This window comes from Rutilus rutilus (assembly GCF_951802725.1).
Source record: "Rutilus rutilus genome assembly, chromosome: 9".
Lineage (NCBI taxonomy): Eukaryota > Metazoa > Chordata > Actinopteri > Cypriniformes > Leuciscidae > Rutilus > Rutilus rutilus.
The window spans coordinates 15241573-15259274 of NC_140223.1; the positions used below are offsets into that span (position 1 = coordinate 15241573).

General features: G+C 36.4%; 1 protein-coding gene across 2 annotated transcripts in view; it reads right to left on the minus strand.

The window, feature by feature from the left end:
* The window catches only part of caln1 (calneuron 1), a 61332-nt gene extending 44833 nt beyond the window's left edge, over positions 1-16499 (minus strand). Inside the window, exons 1-2 of one of the 2 annotated variants that reach the window (XM_084419069.1) lie at positions 15888-16499; positions 2927-3051 (exon numbers count right to left, since the gene is read on the minus strand). In XM_084419069.1, the coding sequence (XP_084275195.1) occupies positions 2927-3044 (118 nt within the window). In that variant the 5' untranslated portion in view covers positions 3045-3051; positions 15888-16499. Of the gene's footprint in view, positions 1-2926; positions 3052-14604; positions 14970-15887 lie in introns of those variants that run through there. The other variant, XM_084419068.1, reaches the window with a different exon arrangement.
* Between the last annotated feature and the right edge of the window lie 1203 nt (positions 16500-17702).

Below are 17702 nucleotides of genomic sequence, written 5' to 3' on the forward strand. Positions count from 1 at the left end.
AAAAAGCTATTCTGAAAATAATTTATGCTTTTCAAAAAATAATAATCGAGCAATTATTTGGCCTTTTCTTTTTTTGACTCACCCTGTCCAGCGTAATTAGTGTATTTTATATATATATATATTATAATCTACTATAATTTGTAAAAAAATATATATTTCTAAGCCATTAAACAGGGAATTTATACAGTAATTTAGGGGTTTTGAGGCAGATTTCCATTTGAATTTCAGGTACCAATTCTTTGTCAGGGTCATATATTCAATTATTCGTTTGATAATCATTTTCAAAAACTTGCACTTTGAAACTCATTTTCAAAAGTTTGCATTTTCAGGCCCTTCAAAAGATGGTGTAAATGTCCAGTTTCCAACTCTTTATATTACTAGATTTAAATAACTTTCTAGAGTACAAATGTCTCCAATAAGACAAAAAAGACCCTGAGATGCTCAAAAGACAATTCAATGCCTCCTTTGTCCTTAAGAAAGACCATTTTGTGCCCAATAAAAACCCAATTACCTAGTAATATCTGCCACCCAATGAATCCCAGAAACAGTCATCCGCAACAGATAGTCTGATGTTATCGGTTTTCAAATGTTACTCTACACAAGGGCTCATGAAAAGCATTATCTAGTGAGTTATTGAAATGGCTCAAAGCTAGAAAATCGAAAAATCGATACTGAAAATAGAAGCACCCATTATTTTCAATGACCTTTGAATTTTATTCATTTCCAAGACCTTCCCAAGTGTGGCAAACATTTTCAATTATCTTATATTGACAGGTTTTCCATGACTGTGAGGACCCGATAATAGGATTGAAAATTTCAACCCCATCTATTGGCTTAAAGCGTCTCACAGACCATGTTGATAGTCAAACATGGACAAGCTACAACTCAAACCAAATCACCAAGCACAAAGTAGGTACCTATTCGTAACAATAATCAGTGTCAGGAGGAAATAAAAACATAAAACAAAGCTGCTTATGATGCATCAAGTGTTTTATACTGTCACAATTATAGCCATACAAATGTGTTTTATACCAACAGCTATTTGCACTGACAGTTATGTTTCAGAACCAATTAAGAACATCTGTCCCAAGAAAGGGAGGCTCGTAATTATTATTCAACACAGACACACACGTGCAAAAAGATTTTGGGAGCGCTGCAAAGTGTTTGCACAGTAAAGGCATTAGATTTGTTTTTGTGCGTAGAGGCAAAATCATGAATATATACATACGAGTCTGTTGTGGATGAAAAGCCTGGTTAAACAACCTTCAGAAACATTTCGTCCTCTCAATTCTGACTATTTGTCTGGCAAGCACTGTTCATTTTAGAGATGAATCTGGCAGACATATCCAAACGATGTAATAATCATGCGTTAGATCGGGTAAGGAACCTGAAGATGCAATTAGATATATCTATATTTCTATGCTCTTCATATGGATAGAGACTATTACAAATCCACAGAGATCCTTTAAAAAACATTTTGTTCATCCGGGAACATAAACTTGGTGTATGGATTGTAACAGATTTAGATTTGTTCAGCATTTTAATACAGTAAGATCTCCAGAAATCTCCCACAGTATCTCTTACACAAGAGTATCTGTGATTAAGATGCTACAGAATATTTGCTGACACCTCCTGATACGATCAATATAACATCAGCAGGCTTCCAGCAGCTGTAATTCACAGTTTGGACTGTTTTAGAGCAAAACCAACAAAGTCAATGACTTGTAGCAGCTCTGTATATCTGCAGATGCCCCGCAGTGTTAATATGTCACTTAAACATTCATTTTCAGGCCTCAAGGGTTCAATGTATTACTCTTCATGAGCTCCTTTCTGCTGACAAAGGCAGCCTTACAATATCTCTCTCTCTCTCTCTCTCTCTTCATGATGAAGAGTGTCAGGGGGACGTGTGCTGCTTTGATCCTCGCTTTTATTCAAATTTGGATTTTTGATTCATGATTTAATGACTGATTTACACATGAAAACCAAAAACACTTCAGGGTTCAGCTTTCATTAAAAAGTTATTAATAAAAAAATATATATAATGCTTAAGGGATCAGTAATTCATCCACATTCAAAAATTTATATTTTATAAACATGAGCATATAAATCAAAGTTAGATTATACTATTATCCATTAAACAAATAATATAATATAATATAATATAATATAATATAATATAATATAATATAATATAATATAATATAATATAATATAATAATAAAGTTAGTTTTTTTGAGACTATATGCTACAACAAAATTATGTCCATAGGGGATATTTGTTTTTAATGATTAAACCATCAAAATCTGAGGAAAATATTTTATATTTTGTAACCTTAAGGGAAAAACAAAACACTAAACTTGGTTAAGGTTTTCATCTGACAAAATTATTTGGCAAAAACTGCAAACTATAGAAACAGGTTTTGTTTCGCTATTCAAAAAAATGCATGGAAAAAATAAAAAGCATACACTAACTACAACATAATCAGTTATTAGTATTTTGTTGGTTCTGGTTTTTGCATGTGTTTATCATTTCTTTGTATGACAGCCTGGCCAAAAATTATGTCCGCACAATTTAGCATGTTTCATTGCATTATCACAAATAAAACAAATGACTACAAGCACAACTAAGAAACATCCTTACAATATCTTAAACAAATGTTTAATAATATTTGAATATAGGGTGAAGAAGATATCAATTTTCCTATGCCACTTCTGCATAAAAAGTCTATATAAATTTCAGTCTGTTCCTCACAAAATCTCTCATTTAGCTTCAGAAGACATACCACACATTGTCCAGACTCCTTTATGAGAAGATGAAAACTAATCAAAATAATAATGAAGTACCCCATGGTTAAAAGTTTGGCCTTCATTAAATATAGTGCAAAGCATTTGTGCTTTTGTCTGTACTCTGTAAGGTTAGTACTCACCATCTAGTTCCTCCACAGAGATGCTGGCGAGCTGTTCGCTATTGCTGTGTTCTGACAGTGAGCGACTCAAGAAGTTGCCCTTGTACAGCAATCCTGCCGTCACATGGTGGAACGGCATCTTCTCCCTGAGAGAAAGCACAAGAAAATGCTGAAACAACCAGACCAAAAGACATGTCAATGATTTTCGCATCATACATTCTTAAAGATCTATATTACTATAATAGAGCATGCTTAAGTTGAGCAGTAATGCCTCAGGAAATGTCTCCACGGTGGGCTCATTCGTTGTCTCTTTGTTCAGTAAAAACCATTGGAATATTTCTAATGTTCTGCCGCACTATTAAGTGAAACTGTTGTAAAAGGATATGAATGCTGTTTCAATGCATATGAAGGATTAAAATTAATGAAATAAGTGGCCATAAAATGGCAAGCTATTAAAGCTGAAAGCGTGCACTGTCACTCTGAATTACTCTTGTGTTTATGAAGATATGGGTGGAGTCTCCAGTGTCTATGAGAGCACAGTTATTGTTCACAGGTGTTTATTGTAGTGTCATTAAAATCTTGCTGACAGTGGCAGTGTTCCCCTTTAACAACAGAATTTTCTCACAATGTTTTTTTTATTTTATATAATGGCTGATAGCAATGTCGAGAGACCGTGCACATTTATTTAATCAAAAATACAGTAAAATATTACAGTAAAAATATCTATTTTAAAACATAATTTATTCCTGTGATGGCAAAGCTGAATTTTTAGCATCATTACTCCAGTCTTCAGTGTCACATGATCTTTCAGAAATCATTCCAATATGAAGATTTCTTTAAAAATAATAATAATCTTGTCGACCCAAACTTTTGAATGGTAGTAGGGCATTATAAAATGTAATATAGCAACAACAAAAAAGTATGACGTTTAGACGTATTTTTCTTATTACTTAACTAATTATTAATTAATTGCTTTTACAATCTTAACAGAAAAAATATTTTAATAAAAAAATTGAAAACAAAAATAATTTATGAAAATAACAAAAATAATTTATGAAAAATTATTCATATTATTCCGGACTCTCCCCACCCTCATCCGGAATGCTGAATCCCTGACAACATTCAAAAAACAGCTGAAAACCCATCTCTTCCATGAGCACCTAAACTCATAAAAAAAAAAAAAAAAATATATAAAAAAAAAAACCTTTCCCTTAAAATCCCACTTATCATGCTTATGCTACTCTGAATAATGCCTGAACTTCGTATTCTGAACACTTCTTGCGTTGTTGTTGTCTTTTACCTCTTCATGATGACTCGCTTAATTTAGTCCTGATTTGTAAGTCGCTTTGGATAAAAGCGTCTGCTAAATGACTAAATGTAAATGTAAATGTAAATGTAAAAATGATATATCCTTAAATAAAGCTAGATTGCATTTTGTATCTGACATTAGGTGGAATGACCATTTCTGTTCATCAGATACAGTTACAAGGTGACAGGTTATGATATTCTCAAAATGGCTAAATAATGGACAGTATATTGATCATATCACTCACATAAACAGAACAATTCTGCATATCCAAAGCAACAGTAATTTTACTAAACAAAAATATGCAGAGTTCACAAAGTCAACATAACAAAAAGTCAAACTGGATTAGCTCTTTATATTGAAATCTCTCAGATATTGTGGTTAGCATGAGCAAAAATTCTCTATTAATTATTCATCACAGTCAAAGCCATGGGAATCATTTGAATACAATGCCATCAGATAGAGATGTGAGACCGAGTTTCTCTGCAATTGGGCTTCATGTTGATTAGTATGAAACCGTGAGTTTTAAAAACAAGCTTGAGTGTCAAAAGCCCACTCAAAATGCACAGCACTCAACATCCTGCAGACCGTTCCAGAGATCAAGATGGATTCTGTGCATACAAAGTACTCCCACAAACAAACCCACTGAACGTTTCACTTTAGTTTTTGGCTCATGGCCCATGTGACAGCTGCTAACCATGCACTAGCCATTATTAAAATACATCCAAAAATAAATATAAATCAAGCTTTCAACAATGCAAGATTGTCTAAATTAGCCTTAGTTTAAAGTGCCAGAGAAAGCTAGCCTGGGTTTCCCCCGATTTTATTCACGCTGCTAGGCAGCCTGGACACCATGGACCAGATTTTCCCCTCAAAAAGGGAACCAATCACAGAACGGGGAGGGAGCAGCAAGACGATGACGACGTCCATGCGACACACCGAAGCAGTTTGTTTATATCTATGGATCCAACATGGCATCAGACGCGAAGTTACCTTTCAATGCAGCCTTAGATAAGTAGTTTAGAACGCAAGTTTATTTCGTCTTCTTCCTCGTCGAATTTCTGTCGCTCTACATACGTCATCTGGTATAATTGAAACGATTGGCTATGAGCTACGTACAGGCGCATTTGATAGACACTCGTAGCGCCCAATAAACGGCTCTGGGCGTTCGTAAACCACGCCTCAAATACGAGAAAATGAACACGTGGTTCCCAGACCACGTCTCAATGAGAAAGAGGTCTGACGTTAGCCAGGCTAAGAGAAAGCACTACTGAGCCCAGTTTACTTTACTGAAAGAGGTTGAGTGTTTCTCTACAAAACTTCACAGCACTGGTTGATCAAAATGTTTTTTTTCTATATCTGATGCTAATACTGATATCTAGAGAGCAGGGTGCCCGATTTAATTCTGATATACAGTAGTACATGGACAGCAATGTTGGGGAAAGTTACTTTTAAAAGTAATGCATTACAATATTGTGTTACTCCCTAAAAAAATTCACTAATTCTGTTGCTTAGTTACTTTTTATGTAAAGTAATGTGTTACGTTACTTTTGCGTTACTTTTTCTCACCTAGGCTGGGCTTGCTTGTTGGTTTTTTAATAATAAATTTTTTTTAAAGAAACTAGTATTTTTGGCAAATGTAAATAAGTGAATAAACCTCAGGTAGGAGGAAATGCAAAGTCACACCTTTACAGCAGAGGGCGCAGCTCAAACCTTGCAACTGTGCAGCCATTCTGGATTGCAGAAGAATAAGTCACAGAAGAAGAAAGTTCAACACTCAGGCTGCATCCGAAATCACACACTTTCGTAGGCGAAAACAGTATGTGACAAAAGAAGTATGTCCGAATTCACAGTACTCATAAAAGAGTAAGGCAAAAAGTACCGGATGACCTACTTTTTCCAGCGAGATTCTGAAGTGTGCATATGATGGACACTTTACTATCCCATGAGCCCACAGGAGAGGATAGAGGGTTTTCACCTACGTCACGATTTGGTCAGTTACCCGGATGCGCGGCCATATTGGAGGTACTCGGATGTAAACAACGGCATGGATTGCACTGTTTATGTACTATTGAACACATTGTTACACTCATTTCTGATGTCTAAACCACGGGAAAAACACATGGAAGCTGCGAAATCATATAGAGAAGGACTTGGTAAGCAGGAAAGAGCTCAAAATTTTGACAAACTTAAGGTAATATGTGGTAAAGATCTGAACGAGCTAGCTTCTCTAGTCCTTACTTCTTTTTCGTATCCCGACATTGGCTACGTTCAGATTGTCAGTCCAAAAAAAAGCACATGAAATCAGTTTCAAGCTACATCCATATGTGGTTTAATATCCTATTCAAATCACATATCAGGAAATCCACCAGTCTGAACGCTCTTTCTCGTGGTTTATGTGACTTTCTCACGCCACGTAAAATGTAAACATCAGACGTTGTTATAGGGAACATGCTGAAAGTCGCTGCCGAAACAAGGTTGTGTTGATGCAAAGTGCCGGACGAGCAGAAAATTATTATTTTTGAAAAGTATTTTGAAACCGGCGCGGATGAAAAAATGTTGTGCATACAGTAACGTAGACTCACTGTATTCCGGACACTTAGCACAGTAAAAAGTCCGGTAAGATATCAATCCGCGGAAAGATAAACCTGATTGGCTCGTCTGTCTCTGGGGACATGCCTTCCACACGTTTCAAAGTTTGATTGACACATTTTTGGACTAATCATTTTGGAGAAATATTGAAAAAACTGCCGGGAGACGCAGTGTCCGGATTACCGTTAGGACTCACGGTGTCCCAGACAGCTGAAAATTTCTACTCACTGTGTTTCGGACAGGTAAGAAGGAGTCATTTTTTATATAAAACGCATACATTTTAACAACTATAAGTTGGTAAAATAATTATATTAATCTGCATATGTTGTATATTTGTTATTTATAAGCGTCTAACACTCTTTTAATCGACGATTGTTCATGTGAAGCACATGGCAGTCCAAAATGGTGATGCAAAACTGAAAACTGACATCGATAACATTATATTCTAACGTTAACGTTATATTTAAGAATTTTATATTTGAGTTCTTTTACTTATGGCTTCAAGTGTTTTTAAAGCATTAATGTTTTTCTTTTTAACAGGTGAGGAGAGAAGCCAGGACACACCAGGGAAAGGGGGAAACCTGACCTTAAATGTATATAGTTTTTTGTTGATGTTCATCTTTTTTATGTTATTAAAAGTTCCTTTTATAAAATGGTCTAGATTCATTTTTATTGGGTCCTCAAATAACTTAATGTTATAGAAATGATTATTAATGTTATTAACGTTACTTTTATGGCTTATAAGTAACGTTAACTTAAATGTTAACTTAATGGCTTGCAATGTTGTTAAATTGCATGTTATTACAATGTGTGCTGTCCTAACGTTAACCAGATAACGTGAAATTACACAGATGTGTTGAAATGACCTTTAAAACAGCATTTAACATGAACATTAATTTAATTTGAGGTGTTTTAATGAGGGTGCAGTGATGCGCCGCTGCCGCTCAAATTCATGTCGACAAAGTGCCTCACTGAACGTGTATATCCCTTAAAAAAGTACAAATATTAGCAAATTGTAACTCTATTCTTATTTTATAAGACCATAAGAATGTTTTTTTGTGTTATTTTCTGGTGGGTGATCATGGGTAATCATGTTTTAAGAGCCGAGGTATTCTCCCCTCTTCCTTTTGTCCTGCCGGAAAACCCTCCCCCCGCCATTTTCTGAACAGTCATTGGTGTACGTTAGAAATTCACGTTGATTTCTTTGAAACGACTGGCTCTGGAAACACAGGGTTGGTCGGAATTGAAAGAGGAGGAGGCAAAGATCACACAGATATATATAGATGCCGTGACCTGGAAGTGTTTATTTATAGAATTTGCGGAAAAGTTCAAGTGTCCGGAATACCGTGATGTCCGGAATACAGTGAGTCTACGTTAACCTACCAGCCTCCTACAGTTCTGCAGCTCGAGACGCAGTAGTCCAGCGCGGCGGCTATACATTTCCATATTGTAAAATTTAAATAAGAAAACATTTATATTGCAAATGAAAACCTCTCCATCAACGCAACATCATTGCCGTATTGTCAAAGAGCTGCGTGGACACACAAATCGGTTCTGAACAGTTGCAGTACAGTGTGGAGTGTGGACATCATTTTAGATCATATTACAATCGGATACAAAGATAATCGGATTGACAGTGTGTATGTACCCATAGTTAACTATTATACGTCAAAATTTTAGCCATAGTTAACGCTTCATTTACACATGTGGCTGATGCTGTGCCTCTCTCAACCACAAACGCCATCTTTCATCAGTTTTTTGCACTCTTCTCTTTAACTTTCGGCAGTCTATAGAACTAGAAATGTTTTTTCTCGGTGCGACCGATGAGTACAGACCAAAACTTGACCATTTTTCAGAAGCAATAATCAGCCAAATTTGCGAGTCCGTTCATTTCAATGGCACTGTTTACGTTCAGTACCTCCAAAATGGCCGACTTCCGGATTGATGACGCGTCGTGAAAACCCTCTATTTGTGAATAGTCTAGTTACATTCATACTACACACACAGCAAAATCCCCAGTGTTAAATTAACACTCCTCAGTGTCCACATTACAGAGTGTTAAAATTAACACTGAAGCAGTGTTGAAGTTAATGAGATAATGAAGTGATTAATTAAGTGATGATTGAACATTATTGAAGATACCTGATGTTAATCAGCAGAATCATTGAAGGAAAGAGAAAAAACAAGAACAGAAAAAAGAGAAACACAAGAACTACTGACTTTGAGCCATTACACATTATTGCACTTATTATTTTACCAGTTTGACTTTATTTCTGTCATACATCTACACATATTCTTATTTAGATTTAACAGAAGTTTAGATGGTAACGTTTTATGGAATGTTTAGTTTCAGGTCACCATAATTGTGATCAGTGTTTGCTTTTAGTTGGGCTCCCTTTCCTTTTTAACATTTGTTTTTCTCTGTCTGCTCCAACTCTGTGTTTATAAAGCACATTTGTTGCTGCAAGAGAAACTATGACCTGGGCTGTGTTTCCCGAAAGTATCGTAAGCCTAATTTGATCGTACAGACCATTTGTTGCAGTTGATCTACGATCAAGTTAGGCTTAAGATGCTTTTGGGAAATGCAGCCCTGGTTATGTTTCGATTATGAAATTACTAGTGACCTGATTCACTGATCTCACCTAGCATTATTAACTGATTATACAAATGCTTAATAATCTGAAGGTTTTAAAATTGCACACAGCCATCAAGAATCTACATATGAATCTTAACAATGGTGACAATCAAACAAATGCTTCATGTTGCAGTGCATGATGGGAGCCACCAATCAAAACGCATCCATGGCTCACATCATGCATTGCAGCATGAATAAATTATGCAGCTGAATTGTCCTGTAATTTTCATTGTTTTATCCTGTTTGCTTTTATTTTGCTATTGTTTTATTATGACTTTAGTTTTGTGATGTTCAGAGTTGATCTGTTTGTCACTAGTTTGTTTATTGTCACCATTGTTGAGATTCATATGCTGATTCTTGATGTCTGTGTGTTTAAAAACAATAATTTCTGTGCACAAAGTATTTTCAAAATTGTTCATATTGCTATTGGATCTCAAACTGTAGAATCTCAGGACTACAAAATGAGACATCAAGCATATAGTAAAAGATTTTGACTCTGAATGACATCAGTGAATCAGGGCACTACATGCTGATAATTCCATCATCAAAACATATTGTGAGCAGGTCATGTTTTCTCTTGCAGTAACACATGTGCTTTATAAACACAACATTGGAACAGTCAGAGAAAAACTATCGTCAAAAAATAAACTAAAGCAAACACTGATCACCATAATGGTGACTTGAACCGAAAAATTCCATAAAACATTACCGTCTAAACTTGTGTTGAATCTCAAGCAGATGTATGACAGAAATAAAGTCAAACTGGTAATATTAAGTGCAATAATGTGTAATGGCTCGAAGTCAGTTGTAGTTCTTGTGTTTCTCTTTTTTCTGTTATTGTTTTTTCTCTTTCCTTCGATGATTCTGCTTATTAACATTAGGTGTCACCACTAATGGCCAATCATCACTTAATTAATCACTTAATTATCTCATTAACCTCAACACTGCTTCAGTGTTAACACCCTGTAGTGTGGACACATATGTACACTGAGGAGTGTTCATTTAACACTAGGGATTCTGCTGTGCACACTCATATAGACCTCTTCTTTTTTTTTTTTTGGCAAACCTCTTATTAGAACCTACTCAAGAGTATGCGATTTGGGAAGCAGCTTTTTACTTCAATAAAAACACAAAAATGAAACACAAATGTGATGTTTATTTAAAGTAGGCTAATTGTTGCTTATTAGTATGGCTGAATTGGATCATCGAAGGTCAGCAGCAAAGACATTGGTTAATAAAGTGAGATTAAATGCATAAAGCATATTTGTATTATTTAACATATTTAATTATTGCAGGTTTGCGTAATATTCTGAGTTTGTATTTCTTTTGATATTGATACTGAATCTGTTTTTGTGCAAGTGAGATGAGTAAATGCATGTTTATATTATCTAGATTAGAACTTCAATAACCATCACGTTCACACACACAACACATCTGCACTTCCTCACGATTTCTCTCAACATGGAGACAGGAGAGCTCTCAGTCAAAAAAAGGGAAAGCAAAGTAATTGCATTACTTATTTGAAAAAGTAACTCAGATATTTTGTTGTAAATTTAAAAGTAATGCGTTACTTTAGTAATCCGATTATGTAACTCACGTTACTTGTAATGCGTTAACCCCAACACTGATGGCCAGTATGTGGACTTTCCCTAATAAATCATATGTTAGGTAAAATCAGCAATATTGTGAAACTACTACTGATAATCTAAAACAACTGTTTTCAATTTTATTATATTTTAAATTGTAATGTACTCCTTTGATGGCAAAGCTGACTTTTCAGCATCATTACTCCAGCCTCCAGAGTCACATGATCGGTCAGAAATCATTCTAATACGTTGATTTGCTGCACAAGAAACATTTATTATTATTCCCAATGCTGAAAACAGTTGTGCTGCTTTTTTTGTGTGTAAACTGTGATACGTGATTCTTAAAATGACTAAATGTCAGCCATAAGGGGACCTGTTTTCATTAGACTACTGTCATGACTGGAGTCTTCATCTTATGTGAGCGTAGACGATTTAAAACATTTTACTTTATGTGTTTCTTTATGTGTTATTGTGTTGACTTTCTCTAGTCTCTTTTCGGCTGATTTACAGACAGACCTCCCTTCAGCAGAGCTAAAAGCCTTCCTTCAGACACTGCTGGTGTCCTGCACAGGAACTTAAAGCTCTCATGGGGACAATGTGGTCACCCAGCAGGTTAAATACCACAACACCGTCAGCAGAGAGCAAGAGAGAGAAAAGCCACCTGAAGTAGCAGTCAGCATGAAGGGACATGAGGTTCCAGATCACAGACTACGCTTTGGGATGCGAGCCCACAGTCACAGTATGTGCTGGGCTACAGCCAGCCACCAAAGCAGAGGAAAAAACATACAGCTTGAGCCTGTAGTAGCAGTCTGCTGAAGGACATATCCCATGATGGATGGCAGACCCTTGTAAAATATGGATGCTGCATTGGGACAAATGTAGGAGACTGTGGGTTTGCTCTAATGGGGCAGCTGATTGGGATGTGCAAAGCCTTTAATGGCCTGAGCGTAGTTTAAAATCTGTCTGGTTCAAGTCCAGAATCTCTCTATCAAATGTGGAGATGTAAATGCCTTAGTTTAACATTTCAGATTAGAAGCACTTTGGCTACAGCATAAAGATCTGTAATTATTCAACAAAAAATCCTTTGATGAATAGAAAGTTCAAAAGAACATCATTAGTTTGGACTAGAAATCTTTTGTAACGATATATATGTCTTTGCTGTCACTTTTAATCAAAAAGTCAAAAGTTTACACTTTTCACAAGTAGAGCTAAATTGGCCAAATAAATAATTGTCCCCGAAAGGGAAAAGGCACAGATGAACTGTTTATGGGGGGGATTTTAATTATGGTAATTATCACAATGCCTCCTGGTTCATTAGCATTCAAATCAAGGTCTTGTTTTCTAATAAACTCATAAATCATGGAAACCCATACTACACATGCAATTCATTTTTTTAAAACTGGCTAACAACACATCACAATTATAAATACACACATTAAATGGTATAGAAAATGACTGAGCAAAATGAAGTTTCCTTTTGACTATATTCAACATTGGTGTGTAAAAACGAAAACTGCAAGTTTGTCTGCAAAAACATGTCTCCATGTCTCTATGAATTTTTTAGATCCACAACCATGCAACTCCTTGGGGCAAAGCCTGACAAGTTTGAGTGTGTCCAGGGGGAAAGTATGACTAATTTACCTGCAATCTCACTATTATGCTGTTCACATGATGAACTGTTATGTGTACTTGACAATTGCTAATGCCAAAGGGACTGCAACTGGAGAAAGTAAGTAGAAGTATTTTTAAAAATGCATCAGTTAATCTGACACACTTTAAGATACTCTGTAGTTTGTCTTTGATTAAAAAAATGTAGACGGGTAGCTGAAAAATAACATTAGCATAAACTTCAACATCTAGTTTTAACATTTATATACATAAAAGTATATATTTACACACACTACTTTTCAAGTTTGGTCAGTATGATTTTTTAAAGAATTAATACCTTAATCAGCAGGGATGCATTAAATTGGTCAAAAGTGACAGTAAAAACATTTATGTTACAAAAGATTTCTATTTCAAATAAATACTGTTCTTTTGAACTTTCTATTCATCAAAGAGTACTGAAAACAAAAATATCACGGTTTCCACAAAAATATTAAGCAGAACAACTGTTTTTAACATTGATAATAAATGTGAAATGTTTCTTGAGCAGCAAATCAGCATATTAGAATGATTTCTGACATTAAAGACATTTTAAAATATATTAAAATAAAAAACACACTTTTTAAGTTTTAATAATATTTACCGATTTTTTTACTGTATTTTTTGATTAAATGAATGTAGTCTTGTATGAGAAAATTACAGACCCAAATTTAGAAAATAAGAAATTCATGTTAAAGAAACGGTGTCCAATCAAAGCACATCTCTCGCTCTTTTGCGTTGGCGTGATGGATGATGGTTAAAACTTAAAAGTATACAGTATAATTGCTAAATTAACACAAGCCTGCATTTATAATAGACTATAGGAGTACATTTATTGTTAAGAGGAAAACCCCTTGAGATGTGACATCTCGTTTTCGAGGGGACCTCAAGAAAAACATACTTCACATACATGCATACTAACAGAACAAAGATGAAAGCTCTCCATCACACCAAAACCACTCATCTTCCCCAATCCAACCATTAGATATTAGAAAATAAACAGTTAAGGTGAAGAAAATGAAACAAAATAAAAAATACATCAAGCATGATGAATTACAACAGTTTTTGCATACAACAGTTGCAGCTTGTATGCAAATGATTAAGAAGAGACATCTTAAACTGGTGAAAAGAGGAGATAGATCTAAAAGACCTAGGTAAACCATTCCAATCAGAAGGGGCTTTAAATTTAAAGGCTCTCCTCCCACTTTCTTTGGATATATTTGGTACAGAAAAGATGGTCAGTGTCTCTAAGGCTGTAGGATGGTTGATATGGAATTAGAAGAATTAGAATGTATCTTGTTGAAGTAAATAGTTTACAACATGTCACCTTGTGGGACACTGTTTAAAATGTCATTTCAGCTACCCATTATAAACAGGACGTTCAGGAGGGATAATGGAGTGTCTGGACATGAAGAGTGTAAGTGGAGGCAGCATTGATCGCAATGTGTTCAACTGAGGGCAAAACTTTCCAGTCCAACAGTGCCACATCACATTCAAAGTTCCCAAGAAAACAGCTGTCGAAATGTCGAAAATATCTTGCCATATCTTAATCACAAGACGACCAGAAAAAAACAAAAAACAAGAAAAGTCAGCATCCTTTGATCAAATCACAGGGAGCCGTGCTTCACAAAGTCACTGGGGGAAAAAAGTCTAAATGTCATTCCACATCATGTCAAAATAACTCAATCTTCTACGTCCTATAACCTCCAACAAAGGGAGGATTCGGAGGACAGACCCGAGCATAAATACATTTCAAGTTATTCAAATCAATACAAATACTTTCAAGCCAGTGATCACGCATACCAAAACAGAAGCATCAAATCAGGACATCTCCAACCAAACAACTCTTATTAAAGAAAACACACGTTTAACATTAACATCCTGCATGTTTCAGCAGTAAGATCCCGGGATGGCAGCTATCAGTCTTGTCGCTTACCCGTACGGATCAAACTCTACAGGATACTGAAGCACAACAGGCTCCTTCCCAGGACTCCCTTCACCCCTTCTCGGGACGCACGGCCCCTCTCCTTCAGACCCCTCCGCCCGAGGGTCGGGATCCAGATCGGTGACCTCCATCTGACAGCACACTCCTGCTCGGAGCACAGCGGGCAGGCTGTCCCGCACCTCCACAGCCTGACTACGTCCCACCGCTGGTCCTTTCCCCGAGCAGCATAGAGTGCCCAGAAACCCCTAGTTAATATTTCAGCAGCCTGGAGCAGGTAGTCACTCATTCATCCGTTCATTCATCCCTTCATCTGGTCAGCATCTCCCTCATGTCACACTCTGGAGAGGGTTGCAGTGGTGTCAACGGTGGGCTCATATGGCTGTGTGACATAAGTAGTCCTGCCTCTGCAGCTCCGTTAAGAACACACACACACACACACACACACACTGCTGACCAGCCCCCCGGACCGCAGTGCCACTCCTGCTCTCTCACACTCTACATCGCTTCTCCAGGTTCATAATCATTAGCATGTCCATCACTTTTTCCCTGAAGGGGGTGTTGGTTGGTTGGGCACCACCTGACTTGTCAAATGAGACTAAGGTGGATAATTTGCCCAGAAACTGCCACCTGATTACCAGCAATGAATTATACATATTTGTTTGTGTTTTGCACAGGTTTTAGGAATGCAGAACTAATAATTATATATATATATATATATATATATATATATATATATATATATATAATAACAGCAATAATAATAATAATATTAAATTAAAAGATAAGACATCCTTAAAAGTAAAGAGTTATTGCAAATATAATAATAAAAAATATAATAATACAATAAACATAATTATAAATATTTAGTTAATTTTTTAACATCTATTATTTAAATGATAAAAAATGTTGTTTACACATTATTATTATTATTATTATTATATTAAATAATAATAATACTTTTAAAATATATATATATATTTAAATTTAAGACCCATCTAAAATTATTATTATTATTATTATTATTTAATAAATATGTTTTATAGACAATTGATGTTTAAAAAACAGTTAACAAAAAATTTAAGCAAGCCATTATCCCATGTCGACTGTAAATAAATCATAAATTTTCCGTCCGATCGATCAGCCAGTATAAACCCATTAAAACAACAGGTGCAAAAGTGTAGAAATAGGCTGCAGTTTATGGAATCATGCTGCCTATCAAAGGCTTCATCATGTCACACAAATCCACTTCAGACATCAGGCACAAGCTCTCTTACCTTTAGTGGCGATGATGCGCGGTTTTGAAAGTGATCCCTCAGATGTTGAAGGGTTGATGATCCGAGCCGATGTCGCTACAGGATCCAGATTATCCCGCTGCTAAAATCTGGATCATATAGATTCTCGCTGAATTATGAGGAAATTCTCCAGATCTCATTCGCGATTATACACACAATTATTTTTAGCCATCGAGTGCGAATGGCAGTGGACAGTGGACCTTTTTCCTGATTGTTATCCGAAAAAACAACACGTCCGACTTCCAGCCAAAAGCAATAATACCAGTTGGACTTTTCCTCCAACTCCAATCAGCTCTAATGAGCCCCCGGATTTTTCAGTACTTCCATGATCTAAGCGAATTCCTGCTCATAGTTCCCGAGCTCAATTGATTCACATCGCAAAAAGCTGCTCATAGATTTTCGACTGCCACACACACACACACGAGCCTCATAAAAATAATCAATAAACATCGCTGTCAAATCAGCAGTCCATCTGAATATTGTTGTCCAAGAGCTGTCCCTGGGCATTAACGCTCACAAAACAAGAAATATCAGGTTCCAGAGAAAGAAGAAGATAGATTCCTCACAGAACATGAATTAACCCATTGAACACACTGACTGACTGAGAGCTCCAGTCATTAGTCAGCGGCTCCAGCCTTACTAACTCATCTCATACTGTCATTCATCCACAGCTGAGCGCTGGATCAGGAGGAACTAGGGAATATCACATCACTGCAGGGATGAGACCTGTCTGCTATTTTTACATATAATGAGAGTTCCTATCTATCTATCTATCTATCTATCTATCTATCTATCTATCTATCTATCTATCTATTATTCATGCATCAATCCATCCATGCATCCATCCGTATATCTGTCCATCCATCTCTATCCATCCGACAATGCATCCATCAGTCCATAATCCATCCATCCATGCATTCATGCATCCATCCATCCATCCACATATTTGTCCATCCATCAGCCCATAACCCATCCATGCATCCATCCATCCATGCATTTATGCATCCATCCATCTGCCCATCCAACCATCCATCCATCTACCCATGTCCATGTGCCCATAATCCATCCATGCATGCATCCATCCATCCATCCTCGCATTCATCCATCCATCAGCCCGTAACCCAGCATGCATCCATCCATCCATCCATTCATTCATCCACCCATCCATCTGCCCATCCATCCATCCATGCATTCATCCATGCATTCATCCATCTTACATCTGCACATCTATCCATCCATTAGCCTATAACCCATACATCTATCCATCCATCCATGCATTCATCCATGCATTGATTCATCTATCATTTGCACATCCATCCATCCATTAGCCCATAAAACATCCATCCATCCATCCATGCATCCATCCATCTGCCCATCCATCCATCCATGCATTCATCCATCTATCATCTGCACATCTATCCATCCATTAGCCTATAACCCATACATCTATCCATCCATCCATGCATTCATCCATGCATTGATTCATCTATCATATGCACATCCATCCATTAGCCCATAACACATCCATCCATCCATCCATCCATGCATTTATGCATGCATACATCCATTAGCCCATAACCCATCCATGCATCCATCCATCCATCCATCCATCCATTAGCCCATAACCCATCCATGCATTTATGCATGCATCCATCCATCTGCCCATCCAACCATCCATCAGCCCATAACCCATCCATGCATGCATTCATTCATCCATCCATCCATCCATAAATCTGCCCATCCATCAGCCCATAAAGATTTAAGTTTGGGAGGGACCAAATATAAGAGTTTTAGAAC